The sequence below is a fragment of the Diadema setosum genome, chromosome 19 (genome assembly GCF_964275005.1).
Source record: "Diadema setosum chromosome 19, eeDiaSeto1, whole genome shotgun sequence".
Classification (NCBI taxonomy): Eukaryota; Metazoa; Echinodermata; class Echinoidea; order Diadematoida; family Diadematidae; genus Diadema; species Diadema setosum.
Genome location: NC_092703.1, coordinates 6,234,646 through 6,249,421, shown reverse-complemented (window position 1 = coordinate 6,249,421; position 14,776 = coordinate 6,234,646). Strand labels below are relative to the sequence as shown.

The window sequence follows — 14,776 nt, the reverse complement described above, 5'->3', positions numbered from 1 at the left end:
ACATCAGTGAAAGTTTGAAGAAAATCGGATAATCGATGCAAAAGTTATGAATTTTTAAAGTTTTGGTGTTGGAACCGCTGGATGAGGAGACTACTAGAGGTTATGACGTATGAGTGGACAACAATACCAAGAAAATATAAAGAAAATTCTACAAAAATCCATTTTTCATGAAAATTACAAATTCCATCAACTTGATATTGACATATGTTAAGGGTAGCAATTATTCCCCCTGCTTTCTGAAAGAGGTTGGTCCATTGCTCTTTCATGATTCTAGAAAAGTGAATTTTTGTTGAATTTCCTTTATATTTTCTTTGTATTGTTGTCCACTCATACGTCATATCCTCTAGTAGTCTCCTCATCCAGCGGTACCAACACCAAAACTTTAAAAATTCATAACTTTTGCATCGATTGTCCGATTTTCCTCAAACTTTCACTGATGTGTTCTACTAATGTTGCTGCTTTCACTCAATCCACATTGCTCTTGGGGTTTATCTTCCCTTTAATGTCTTTTTGTTACTCTTCTGTGTCATAATTTTCATTTGTCATTGCTTACATGCTCTGTATAAACTCTTCATTTGTTGGGGAAAATAAGGCAAAATACCCCCAAAAAAACAAAAACCACACACACACACACACACACACAAACAAGCAACAAACAAACAACTGAGTGATGGAAATTTTACCCAAGGATAAAGATGTTTTAACTTACATAATTCCAAAGATTACACAAGTGCAGCAGGTCAGAAAATGCTTTTGCAAACTCAAACAAAGAGTGTATACATGTATATTGTGTTCAATCTGTCTAGTTTTCTCCTTGGAATTTACTTTCCTTACATTTAGTGAATAATTTACTGATCCTGCAAAGCTTTCAGAGTCACTCTGTATAGTCATTTATTTTGCAACATGATTAGATATGATGTAAGTATCTGGTTCTTGAATGAGAATGGTGTGAATGGAGCTGTGTTATTGTCTTGCATATGATGTAGTCTGCCTAATGGAGTGTATGCAATGCATAGGATGTCCACACTGGAACTACTGTGAATGAGAGTACCGGTACATAATGTATGTCAATCCTAACAGCTGTACAGTGTTGCCAATTTGATGTCATGCTGTGTGCATTTAATGATACTTTGTATTATTAAACATCCTGCAGGTATCTCAGTCTCGGAGATAACCAGCGCATGAATGTGCAGAGCTCTGCTTTTTTTTTTTTTTTTTTTTTCAATTTAAATGGAAGCAAACCATGAAGCACATAAGCACAGGTTCATGATGAGACTGTAAAATGTATGCATACGCCATGTACATGTCGATCAGTGATGAAACGTGTTTAAATTTAGCCGTGTTGATCAGTATTGGCTCAATTGATAGTGCTCTTGACATGCAAATAGAAAAGTGGATCGTATTCACTTCTCATATCATGAGGTGCCAATAGTCTGGTGTGTTTATTTTTATGTGGTGGATTTTGGTAGTAATCAGATGCAACATATTCAATGCAAGGGAGTGGGCTTTAAGGACATGGCCTGTACAGAGTACTTCTAGTCTGGTGTCGTCAGTGAAAAACAAAAAATTCCATCTACCAGGCTCAAAGCGTACTCTTTTACTGATTTGAGCCCCTCAGTGTTTTTTTTTGTCCATTTTTCATAATAAATGTCTTGTGTGTGTAATCATCTGTTCACTGTGCAGTAACCAAAAATACTAGACTAACAAACAGTAATAAACTTTGTTTTGTATACAGAACTATTGTTGCCATGATTCTGCTCTTATCTTAAATTCTGAAAATCATATACCATATTTTATCACAGTGCTGATTTATATTTTTCATTGATTTCCCACCCAAGGAAGGGCTAAAGGTCCTTGATTGTTGTAGCAATATGATTGTCGATAGTCACTGAAACAATGTTTGTTTTATAGCTGTTCTTGTGTTATTTATGTATATTAAACCTGTTTGCGTGGGAGGGAAAGTTATAGCTGCTCTAAATAGGAATAAGTCTATAAGTTATCCGTTGATGCCATGAAAAATTGTATTAATGACCATCATTGCTAGTCATCCTCAAAGAGACGGTCTAGCCACCACAGTATGGTTCTAGTAAGGAAAACCCAGCGTTATGTGACAGGTCTTTGTTTAACCCTATCTCTGTCACGGGCCGATTAAATCGGCCCAAAAACTGCAACAGAAATGCTTCGGCCGATATTATCGGCCCTATTTTGATTGACAGATTACTTCAAAGGCTATGACACTACCACTCTATAAACTCATTTGTGATTGGCTGACAGTGTAAGGAAACGATTTCCAGCCTCAAAAAAAGCTTCCCCACCTTTGACCAATCAGGAGAGCCTTCTCAAAGTCCAAGAAATTGTGGTGGCCCCGCCCATGTTCATTTGCATTCAGACTGCAATGTATTGTGTACAGTTTTGCCATGTGTGGAGAAATTACACGAATCTGTATATGTGGGACTGTAATAGAGATCGCCGCGAGCGATGAAAAGATCGTACACGTGGGTCAATTTTCATCTATTTTATCTAAGTCAAAATAGTAAAACATGAAGTGAAAACATTCAGATTAGGGGTTTCAACATCTCTGAATTCTGTGAAGGGGTATAGTTTCAGTAATATCGGCCTCATAAATGATCTGAAGAATAGATGAACACTGCACATTCGGTGCAGCAGTTGCAACTGTTTACTCAGCACTAACAGCAGTGCAATGGGTCTCTAGTTAGCCGGGGCCAGCGGGGCAGGTGTAAGGAGCAATAGGGTTACAGTAGCTTCCTGCTGGCGGCCTGAAGCTGTACAGTCTTGATGTTGGGATATGTTTGACTGTTTATTATCATTACATGATGAAACTGTCACTATGCGAAACTTCAGTTCAATGCAGGTTTATCATAAAGAAAATGACTGCTGTGATAGTTACAGTAATTCTGTTTCAATAAGTAAAGTGCAGAAAGTCGTAGACTAGCATATGATGATCAACTGGAATGCATGGACACTCCAACGTCTTAATATTTTCAATAACATTTTTTATCCTTAGATTATCTTATCATTGTGGCATTATCATAGGACAAGATTAATATAAATTTGAAAGAAAAAAGCACAATTCAACTTATATATTTTCAGCTTGACAAGATACAAATTGCTTGGTCTACTTTCAGGCCAACATCACTCACAAAATCAGAAATTACACAAAATGTGTGAAATCTAGGTTGTACTTGCCACAGACTTTTGTTCATAAAATAAAAATTACTGATGCTATTGATGAAAAAATCATACCATCTGAAAGCTGAATAAATTCTCTACAATATCTATGAGACCTTTTTGTGATGCAAGCTCATGTTGTGTGGAAAAATGAGGTGGTAACATGTAGAAATAAGTCTGCATTGATAATTATGTGACATAAGAGGGCGTCCTACTTAAAATTGAAGTGCGCCCTCACTCAGATTATTATGGAAAATGAAAGTTTAGACCATAAGCTTTCAAATGATGTATAACATGACACATTAATGTCAATAATAATAATCAGAAATGGCCATCAACAATCTTGTGTCTGTGCACTGCAAAATGTCTGAGCAGTCTGGCTACGGTGTATGTGACAGATATAGGGTTAAATGCAAGTAAATACAGTGTATCGACACTGCAGAAAGGACAATCAGTATTGCAGTGATGGAGATGAGAAACCAAGCGTTAAAGCACTGTGGAGCAGGATCTTTGGGATTTTTTTGTGTGTCTTTTTTCAGGGGTGTGAACAGGACTTTTGCATTTGTCTAAAATGATGCTCAGTATATGTTGTGGTGGTATAATTCTCACAGGCAGCATCAAATGCAAACTAATATATGGAAATCTTGTCATAGTGGTCAAGGACCTAAAAATCATGACAATTGCTTTGCTATATCTGGTTTCATACAATATCAGGATAGATAAATAAACATAAGTTGTATAATATTGTGGACCTGCAAAGTAAGAGGGTTTTGCTAATTGGACCTCTCTATAACCAGGGAGGTGACCTCTCTGCTATAACAAATTTCCTCTGTATTAATGTAAGATGCTGTCCTGGCTAAGGTGAATTTCATGTTTTTAATTCCGCAGAGTCAAAATATAAGGTACAAGTATTATTACATATAACAAGCAAGCAAGCAAGCAAGCAAGCAAGCAAGCAACAACAACAACAAAAAAAATCCATTAAATTTCAACTTGTACAATACCAGTAAATTTGTTGTCGTCATTGGCAACTTTGTTGTATGAAAAATGAGTGGGATCTTTTGGTGTTTGTCCTGGTTAAAGAAAAGTGTACCTTATTGAAGGAATGTGCTCTGTTTGTATTTCATTTCTCAATTTCCATGCTCATTTCTTGTTACTTTTCTTCCTGCCAGAGACTGTGAACATGGTTGTTAAGTGAATTTGTACCAAATCAACCAGTTTACATTCCATATATGCTTTAATGCATCCTTTCGTTTTTCATTCTTTTCTCTGAATATTTTTTTCTCTAAAAATCCAGCTGGTAAACTTTTGAAGGATAGCTTATTTCAATCATGAATGCAAGAAATTATGTTATCTGTACTGTACTTGTCAACATTTAAGGATATGTTCCATAGTATATGAACAAGACTAGTCTTGTCCGTTAGATGTCCAGACAGATTGTAATGCTTATACAATAATATTACATGTATAGTGTATTAGTGGATACGCTTTATCCAGCTGTGTGTTGGCCGACTTTGTCTGCTTGGAAGCCTCGGCTGTGTCTTGACTCTGTTGATGCATTAGGAACTGACTTCAGGTGTACATGCATGTCACATCAAATGTTTTTCAAGATCTGCCCCCATTTTGCTGGTTACTTGATCATCTTTAGGGTCAGTGATGTCCAAGTGTGTGTTTGCATCTAATCAGCACATATCATCAATCTGGACATTGTGGACATGCAGAGACCATTAAACAATTGTCATGTACGAGTATAGTGGACTCCCGTTATAATGAAGTCCTCAAGATCAGCAGTTTTCTTTCATTATATTGAAATTTTGTTATAACCGAACAAATAAACAATAAAAAAGCACAGAGTATAGATAACATTGCGGCCCTAATTTTTACTTCGTTGCTACCGGAATTTCGTTATAACGGGAGTACACTGTACTTGACCACCGGATCGGATTCACTTTTGTTACAATTTGAGTCATTTCCTCTAAGGTAGTTTTCCACTGTCTTAACTTTCATGAAGGGAGAATAAAGCTGGACCTGCTGGTCTATCCATGCGCGAGAACCTTCCACTGTTTGCCGTTTGTTAGATCACTGTTCTGAATCACCTCCACATTATTATTGTGTTTGTGTGGTGTGAGATACTAGTGTAGTGAGGTTAGACCCTTTTGATCACATAGTTTTAAATCATGTGTCATTAACCCCTCAAATTAGCAACATATGTGTACAGTGTAGAATAAGGTACACAGTGTGTCCCCTCCAGGGAACTTTATATGAAAATCGAATTGAATATCTTCATTTGCACATGCTTCTATGGATTTTACACCTTTTACTTTTCAGTAGTTTCTCCTGAAATTCGGCTTGGCTCCTGGGCCAGGTGGGACAGATGTAAAAAATGTCAAAATACATTGTACTGTGCAATTAAAATGTTTTTTTTTTTTTTTTTTTTTCTCCTGCTGACTTTTTCCAATGGAAAATTTGCCTTCATACAGATTAAGTAAGCACTACAACACGGAAATAAACATACATCACACATTTGGTACATTTAATCTGTTTTTTATCATTAGAAATTGAAGAATTCAGACAGCTAACACACATCAGTTTAAATATGAAACTGACAAAAAAAAAAAAATTAGAGGGATGGTATGTGAACCTGATGGAGAAATTTACACTAAAAAAATGCCTAGAATCTCTCATCTAACTTGACAAGGTGCATTTTTTAAAGACAAGCATGGAAGAGAAAACAGATTTCCTGACTATTCTGCCCCGATTCAGTTGATAATGCCTTGTATGCACTCAAAATACATTTGCATGGTGAACATCAAGCACATTTAAGGAATCGTTTATCCTCTTAACTCATTGGAGTTGAAGAACCTGTAGCTACAAAGGATTTATATACACAAAATGAACTTACACACCTGGGGGAAAAACAAAACAAAACATACAAACAAACACAAAACAGCCATGAAGCAGATGGCCAAGACTGTTTCACAGTTGGGGTCATGTTCTCTCATAAGCATACACCAAACTGGTATTGATACAGGGTATTAGTTACTGTAGAGGCAGTGTGGTGTGCATTTTTAAGTCATTCTTTTCCACATACTGTAGTCTTCAGCTCACAGAATAAACAGTCAATAAACTTACCCTCCACATCAGCAGAGCAGAGGCACAAATGCAAACAAACCTCTGTGAGAGAGACTACTGACACACGTTCATCTACTACACAAGATTTTCAACGCACATGCATTATTTCAAATCACTAGTACTTAGAACTATGTATTGCATTGGCCTATTCCTGTCTTTACAATGAAATACATTAATTGAAGTAACAAACTACATACTGGCTTTGAATTAACAAAGAGCCCCATCTTCCAAAGAGAAAGTCAATGTAAATCTTGTAAAATAAAGGCAAATAGGGCAACAAAAGTAATCAAATCAGCAGAATTCTGAATGACATTGGATGCCATAAAAGAAGAAGAAGAAAGAAGAAGAAACAACAAGAAGCAACCACAAGAATGACAATGTAAATGAATCATGTATCAAAGTGTCAGCTATTCAAACTACTTGCCCTGGTTACAGGATTTCCACAACTCTACAACATGATTTGTTTTAACCATGTTTGTTTGTTTCTTTGCTTGGGGGGGGGGGGGGATTAACAAAACTTCACTATTTCTTGGGAGTCTTATGTAGTGAATTCTGACTTGTGCTGCTATAGTATTGTGCAAACATATGAAATCACTGATAAACCTCAACAGAAAGAGGTAATACTCCTTTCAGGAAAATGCATTTTTTTTTAAAAATCAACAAGACACTAATACAATGGACTCCCGTTATAACGAACATGGTTATGACGAAATTTCGTTATAACCGAACAAATGCAATATATAACAAAAACAAGGTAACCACCATGCATATATCATATGTCTGCTGAATACTCATCATACACTGGAAAGCTATGTGAAATGGGATGGTACCTTTTTAATTTCGTTTGGATATTACATTTAAAAGAGAGCATAAAGTTGTTTTTGTCACACAATAAGTCGTATAGAAAATAATAGTTTAGGATTCTGTTACAGTTCGCTATTCCAAAGATTCGTTTCTTACTAAAGTTCGTTACTCCGAAAGACTCTTTGTTCCGAAGTTTCGCCACTCCGGGAAAGAAAACGGCCAGTCCCGAGCATTTCGTTATAACGGGAGTGCACTGTATAAACTGGACACACAATTTTTTGCAGGCAACATCCCCACCAGTGACATACAGTACTTACTTCCATGGAAGACCATGGTGAGACCCACTCACATTTGAATTTGTTAATTTCTTACTACATGTTTGCTTTGCAAAATGCTTCACATTTGCTTCATAACAGACTTTATATCTTTTTCATGGTGAAACATTTTTTTTTCTCTTCATGTATGCAAAATACACGTATTTACCAGGCACTGTGACAAATGATTTGGTGGTCAGACCAAACTACCACCATGAACTTGGAGGCATTACCCAAGGTTTATTCAGCTCCTCAAACTGTTGGAAAAGTTTAATGTAGAATATAAACTGCACATTAAAGAAGTAGAAAAATGTTGAAAAGTTTTGTTGTTGCTGTTTGTGCATGAAATAAAGCAAGGTATTACAGACTTTCAAGCCACAAAACCTGTATAGTGTAATACTATTACCGCACTATGACTACAAGATGTATCTATAACTGTATATGATATACTTTTCTCTACGGTAGCATATGCCAGGATTTCAACTTATTGTAATTATTATACAGACACCAATAAACACAGAAAGGTTTGTCCAGTTGCTGCAGTCATGCACCGACATAATGCAGAGCACTTGCTTGTTATTTAACATTGTCATAAAATTCCAGTGTAATTAGTCACTATGTGACAAACAATATTTAAACTTGTACATGTATAAACTTATCTCTAAGTACAGTTGTATTGAAACACAACCTCTTGCAAGTCAATCAGCTCATGGTTAGAGGGAGATTTCTCCAAATCACCATCTGATGGAAAGTTCAGCGTTGACCTGGGGGGCATTTCATGAAGGAACTTGTCAGATAAAATGTCTGACAAGTCAATTATATCCGACAGGTTCAGAGAAATCAGCCAGTCAGACTAAAGAATTTCTCAAAACTTGTCGGATATAATTGACTTGTCAGATATTTTATCCGACAAGTTCCTTCATGAAATGCCCCCCTGGACTATGTTTGCAGCCGTAGCACAGATTTTTTTTCACTCTCTTTCTTAGAAAAGTATGGTGATGAATTCATTGCACAGAGAATGGGAATCAACACAATTACTACTCCCAAAGCTACAAAGTAAAAAGACAAATTCTACAGAAAACAGATGCTGCAACAGCAACTTCTATATCTTCATCACCAAAGAGTGCTGCAACATTTCATGTACTATTGCAACTATGTATATTGTAATTCTTTCTTTAAGACTAATTGTTAGTTTTTAGTGCAACTAAATTGTGTCTTCTTGTGCTATTTCAAGAGATAGATGATGAATAGAAGTTACATTCTTGACAAACTTAAGGTTCAGAGGAAAGTAAAGCATTGCAGTTTTGATCTCAAGGTTAATAGCACATCTTGCGAGCTTACCAAAGTGAAGTGGGATTGCACATAGACACAAGTGTCAAATGCATATTTGTAACAGCAGTGTGAATTTTTATGATGGCAAGGTTTATGTCCTGTACAGGTTATTGAAATGTCCCATATCTGGTATGAAGGAGGTAATTTTCCAACAAAGGCAAAATTCATGAAGAATACCTCACTATTAGGACATAAATCTTTTTCAAGCAACATCAATGATATGACCTAAAATATATGGCCAATACACTGAAAAGGTATGTTGTACCATCGCTGTGCTTATTGCTTTTAATAACCATGCACTTTCTGAAGTTCTTCAGGGCACAAGAAACGAGCAAAGTTCTGTATCTATGAACATGAACAAAATATTGAAGAAGGCAAGCCACCCAACTCCACATGGAAAATGTTCGTTTATAAAAATTAATGACTTCTATTTCAAGCAACACATTTCAACAATTTTCACAGAACCATTGTTGGGAGGTTTGAAAAGAAGTGTGGTGTTAACATTTGCCCATAGCTAGGAAAACAAAGAACAGTTTCTTACGTATTCAAAATTCTTCTACTGGGCGAGCTTCATCATGAACTCCTACAAGATCAATTGTTTTCATAACTATTTTGCAGCAATTGGTGTAAGATTAATACAAGGGGGCATGGTTAGAAAGGTGGGGCTAAAGAAAGGTGGATGGATCTAGATTGGGTGAAGTTGGTGTAGATGAGGTTGTGGGGCAAGGGTTATAGGAGTGGGTGTGGCTGGAGATGAAATTTAAGTAGGGTTGGGCTGGGATGGAGTAGGTGGAACTGGGGTTAGTGTGGAGTGGATGGAGGGGGTTGGAGTAGACTGGGTGGGAGTGGGGTTGGAGTGGAGTGAGGGGTGGGGTTGGAGTGGAGAGGGTGAAGCTACGATGAGTGTGGAATAGGCAGAAAGGGTTGGGGGTAGTGGGTGGGGTTGGGGTTGGGGGTGGGGTTGGAGTAGAGTAGAGTGGGTGGGGTTGCAGAGTAGGTGGGTTTTGTTGTTGATCATGTTCATAGGTGTTTTAAAATAGGTGGGTATATGTCCTTTACTGTAACTATGCATGATTGAGCTTCCTCCTGTACAGCTTGGATCCACATCATAGCTGTCATAGGTGCACTTCAAAACAGGTGTTTTTGAAATTATGTGTGCTCATGTGGTGTTTAACATCCAGTAATATCATACCCTTTCCTCTGATAAAGATAAAATGAAATGCAATTTGCTGAAATAATTGTATAATCACAGCAGCAAGATGGAAACATGACACAGAATGAACACTACTACATTGGAATGAAAACTTGAAATTTATTTCTGTTGGGAAGATTGTAAAGTCACAAATCTTCACAGGATAGACAATGAAAAACCCAAGATTAAGTGAGAAGTGAGGAAACAGATTGAAAAAAAGCACTGAAAAAAGGATGTCCCAGCGAACAGTCTCCTTCCAATGAGTGTCGCTACGCACTGCCGCCCGACTGCTGTTTTGCGAAGTATTTGAGTTTATCTTCTGGGTTGGGTATAATCTGAAATAAAACGCACGTAGGGAAACACGATGAGTTTTTTCTACGTCAAGCCACATCATACCGCTACATGAAAATAGGCCTGATACTGACTTTTTGATGTATAAAACTTGATCAAAACTTCATTAAATCAACAGTCAAAGAGAAAAAGAGTAAGTAATGCATGGTTTGTTTTTAAAACAGTTGATGTCACTTTTAACATAAAGTAGCTTATAACAGAGTTATCACACTATCACTTTATAAGAATGTGAGCTGTAACTTGATTGTCAACAGTATGGCAAGATGAAATGAATACTTGAAGCAAAACAAAGCATATGATATTTGTATGGTATGCCATATCCCATTGATGTCTCTAATTAGTATTCATCCTGAGGGACTGAATAGAATAATTCTAGCACAGTCAATAGACTGCAGCACTGCATGGTTTACGATGACTCTACCAGCATGTCCTCAAGAGGACAGATCACAGAATACAGCAGGGAAGAGCAAGGCTGAACAAATTCCTCATCAATGTCTGTGACTCAAAATAAACTTGCGTCTGGACTCACCGTATCACTTCCAGGTTTCCAGCCCGCTGGACAAACCTCTCCGTGCTTATCGGTGTACTGGAAGGCTTGTACCAGCCGCAAAGTCTCATCCACGGATCGGCCCACAGGCAGATCGTTCATGGTAATCTGCCTCAGCACCCCCTTGTCGTCAATGATAAACAGTCCCCTGTCAAGAGAAGCATGGATTTCAATAGTGCTGTTGGGTTAGTGAAAGGCATCTACATCAACGATTTTGAAGACTGTCATTGTCATATATCAATCAATTTCCCCATCTCTTATACAGACAACTCCAGTTATAGCAAAGTCCTCAGAATGGGCAGTTTTCTATTGTCACATCAAATTTCTTTATGGCCGAAGAAACAAGGTAATATTTAAGATGTGTAGATAATAATTTTGGGGCCTGAGTTTTTGCATCATTGTAACAAAAATTTCATATAACCGTGTGCATTGTAACAGGAGTACATCCATTTATGTATGCATGCAGCGCTCGAAATACCCAGCGGCCATTGGCAATTTGCCGCCAAGCCCCTCCCACTGGTCCGAATGCCCCTTTCAAAATCAAACCATTCATGGCCACAATATTTTATTGCTCATTTGTGCTCCTTTGAGTAGATTTGTGCTGCTTCAAAAAGTGGCCTTGACCTGAATTTGATGAAATTTGAGGCATCTCAGTCTTATTTCAATCTATTCATACAGGCATTACAAAATCATTTCTCCTACTAGCCCCAATGTACACTCATAAGCAAGGGCCTCATATTTTCTGACAATTTTGTAGCAGTTCAGTAAAATGGAAATGGAGACTGTGTGAAAACAGCAGGTACCTGAGAGTATGTCCAAGATCTTCCAGTAGAACGCCATAGTCCTTTGAGATTTGGTGGGTCAGGTCTGATAAGATGGGTAACTGGATAGGTCCAAGACCTCCTTGCGTTCTTGGGGTATTGATCCTGTATAACCAGACACATACCAGCAAACACTCAAGCGATACAGTGTGCATATCATTCAACCATATTTTGAAGGTGCATCACATAGCATCTCGTGTACACAGCAAACTTAGTGAGAGCTTGATAAATCCTGGTGAGTATTGGGTACCAGTGAGTCAAATTTTCTCTTGACACCGAACAGTAAGGCTCATTTCATGGCAAAACCATCCAGGGTTAATCAAAATGATATCAAACACTAAGCTTACCAAGATTAAATTCCTCTAGATGATGACTGCTTTTAATCATTGTCTAAGTAGGCCTCAGAGCTACAGTGTATACAGTTATGATTTCAGATTACAGACATGTGGCAGTATAAGCACCCATAGGACAATGTAGATGAATGTGAGCATGGTGAGATCTGGATATAGCTTTCACAGTCATAGAAACTTGCTTTTGAACCAGAAGAGCTACTCCCGCAAATCACACTCCGTAACTACAGATGATAACATATCATTGGAATGCTGGGATTATTTTCGACATCTTACCATGCAAGATGTGTGAACTGAGAATCAACTGAGATTGCAACGACTTCTGTGTTGATGGCTCGGAACTCTTCGATCCGATCGCTGAAGGCGATGATTTCTGTTGGACACACAAAGGTACTGGGAAAGGGAAAGTTACGGAGAGAGGAGATGAAGAAAGCAGAAAATCATAACTCAAAATCCAGGTAGGTTTGGTTTAAATTTAAAAGCAGTCATTAAAATATGGCATATATACACGTAAAAAATACAAATAACAATGAAAGTTATTATGTGTTTACATTAAAGTATCTGGTTCCAGAGCAGACGGAAAGAAGTCTTTGTTGAAGGCTCTCACACTGGATTGTTAGCACAAATACTTGCAAGCGAAGCATGCTGAAGCTCAGGACATCAGCACATGGGCCTTTTGAGATCTGCAAATCATTATTGTTCATGCATTTGGAGGAAGCTTAAGCATTCCTATAAAACATTTGCAGATGGTCAGTTTGACAATGGCATTGTTAGATCTGCCAGAATAATGCCCCCCGGTTTCAAATTGAGTGATTTTTGCTGGTAGCAAAATTCGGTTTAATATCCAAAGGCATGACTGGAAAAAATTGGACAAGTCTCTCAAATAGTATTCTTCTTGGGGCTTGCCTCTAGCTGGTGGTAGTCCCATCATTGCTCTCATAGCTACTTGTTTTGCTTGTGAATACTACAGCAAAAGAGCCTTTGACACAGGCCAGGCAGAAAGTGTATTGCCTGTGGAAAGGGAACACGTATGAAATACCGGTGCATGAAATGATTGCAATAACTTATATTGTGCTAACTTGCATTGCGTTCTGGCTCTGATGCCTTATCAACAAGGGAAAAAAAAAAAAGGAAAAAGAAAAAAAAAGTTCATACCGCTTTCATGCATTTATCACGAGTCTTGCCTAGGAGCAAGTGAAAAGTATTTTCCATGCCCAATATTCCCATACCACAATGTACTGGACTTGAACTGCAATGAGATCACAACATCTCCCTTGCCCCCCCCCCCCCCAACACAAAATAATTTCAACAGCTGTCTCTTACAAGTCCAGTGGGTAGAAGACTAGAACCAGGTATTTTCCAACAAAGTCCGACAATTTCATGGCCTTGAACTCGCCATTTATGACTGCTGTCCCTTCGAAGGCTGGTGCTGGCTTTGAAACTGCAGGACACAAGACATGTGAGAAAGCATATAATAAATGCAAGTTAATAGAGATAGAAGGAAAAAAAAAGGGTTAAAATCCCTGATAGAAAAAGAATCACACACATGAATAAAATAACAATATCAGGTAGAGGTCTACCGTGATTGCAATGTCAGGCAAATGATCGCATGAAACAGGTATTCAGCAGAAAGTCAGTCGACAATTTTTTTTTCTATATCATCCAAGAGATGTTGTACAAGCCTGTATGTATGATGTAGGTTCATACCTACTGCAGTTCATCATATTGCAAGTCATATTTGGTTTATATTCTAGTCATTGCTCGGGTGTTTCTGATACATCCACACCGCCATGTTAATCTGTCTGTTTAGATGTTTGGAGGGCCTTTTTCCATCATCATGATCATGTTATGTTGTGACTGCACTGGCTATCGGCTCTCGTTTGATCTTTCGCCTCGGTTAAGTTACGACTTTGTTGTGTGGCCCTAATGGTGACTAGATTCTAGCACCTGATTGCTAATGCAGAATTAGGTGGCTACCATGAATTGTGAAGAACTGTAGCTGCTGTAGATAGTGCTGGTACAGCCAAACCAGGGTTAAAAAAGGAGTAACGTGTTAACTCTTGCTTGCTGGAATGGCAACTTCCAATCAAATAGCAACAGCCAATCAAGAAGCTGGATTCTTGTCGTTACTATGACATTGCCATTCCAGCAAAGAGTTGCTATCAATAATCATATCAACTTTTTATGACATGGGGCCCAGAAGATGCAGCCAGCAGCCCCCACCCGTAGGCCCTATATACCCACTCGATCACAACAGCAGTGCAACGAGCAGTCCCCCAGAGGAGAGGCTCGGTAGGTAGATGGGCAGGCGCAGGCCTCGCCCTCGGCCTCGTACGGGCAAGCACGCGTGCAGGCGCTGGGCTAGCTGAGCGAGGAGGTAAAATCAGACAGCTGGTGGAAACTTACTTTGAACTTTACCTCCAGTGAACAGCGTGAGCCGAAGATCTCGGTGTCTCTCCAGGATAGACATGACCTCCACCAAAACTATAGCAAGCCTCTTCAGCTGCTGTAGCCAAAGATAATGCTAGAAGTACGGTCAAAATGCGGAGCATGATGGCTTCTCTTGGCAACGTTCCTATCGAACCAAATGGCCGTTTTCACACGCATTGCACGTTCGCGTGCTATTGGTCATGGAGTGCACTTCTTTCGGCGTGATCGAGATGACAAAGTAGCCCAAAATTATGTATTCCACGCAATGAAATCTCGAATTGCGAGAGATATCGGCGGGAGAAGAACCCAAGCAC

At 38.4% G+C, this 14,776-nt stretch overlaps 1 protein-coding gene across 1 annotated transcript; it reads right to left on the bottom strand.

Annotated features, from left to right (window-relative positions):
- Window positions 1-8,362: 8,362 nt before the first annotated feature.
- Window positions 8,363-14,502, bottom strand: LOC140242948 (peroxiredoxin-4-like). Its single transcript, XM_072322692.1, has 6 exons — window positions 14,439-14,502; window positions 13,356-13,485; window positions 12,309-12,425; window positions 11,665-11,787; window positions 10,844-11,009; window positions 8,363-10,298 (listed from the first exon to the last, which is right to left on the bottom strand). The coding sequence occupies exons 1-6, from the start codon at window positions 14,500-14,502 to the stop codon at window positions 10,233-10,235; spliced, it is 666 nt and encodes a 221-aa protein (XP_072178793.1). The 3' UTR covers window positions 8,363-10,232.
- Window positions 14,503-14,776: the final 274 nt, after the last annotated feature.

Excerpts from the sequence above, each read along its gene's own strand:
- LOC140242948 (XM_072322692.1), bottom strand. The coding sequence starts at position 14,502 with ATGTCTATCCTGGAGAGACACCGAGATCTTCGGCTCACGCTGTTCACT. Across the intron at positions 13,486-14,438 it reads CACTGGAGGTAAAGTTCAAA|TGTGTCCTGCAGTTTCAAAG; the intron begins GTAAGTTTCCAC and ends TCTCACATGTCT. Across the intron at positions 11,788-12,308 it reads CAGTTCACACATCTTGCATG|GATCAATACCCCAAGAACGC; the intron begins GTAAGATGTCGA and ends CTGGTTATACAG.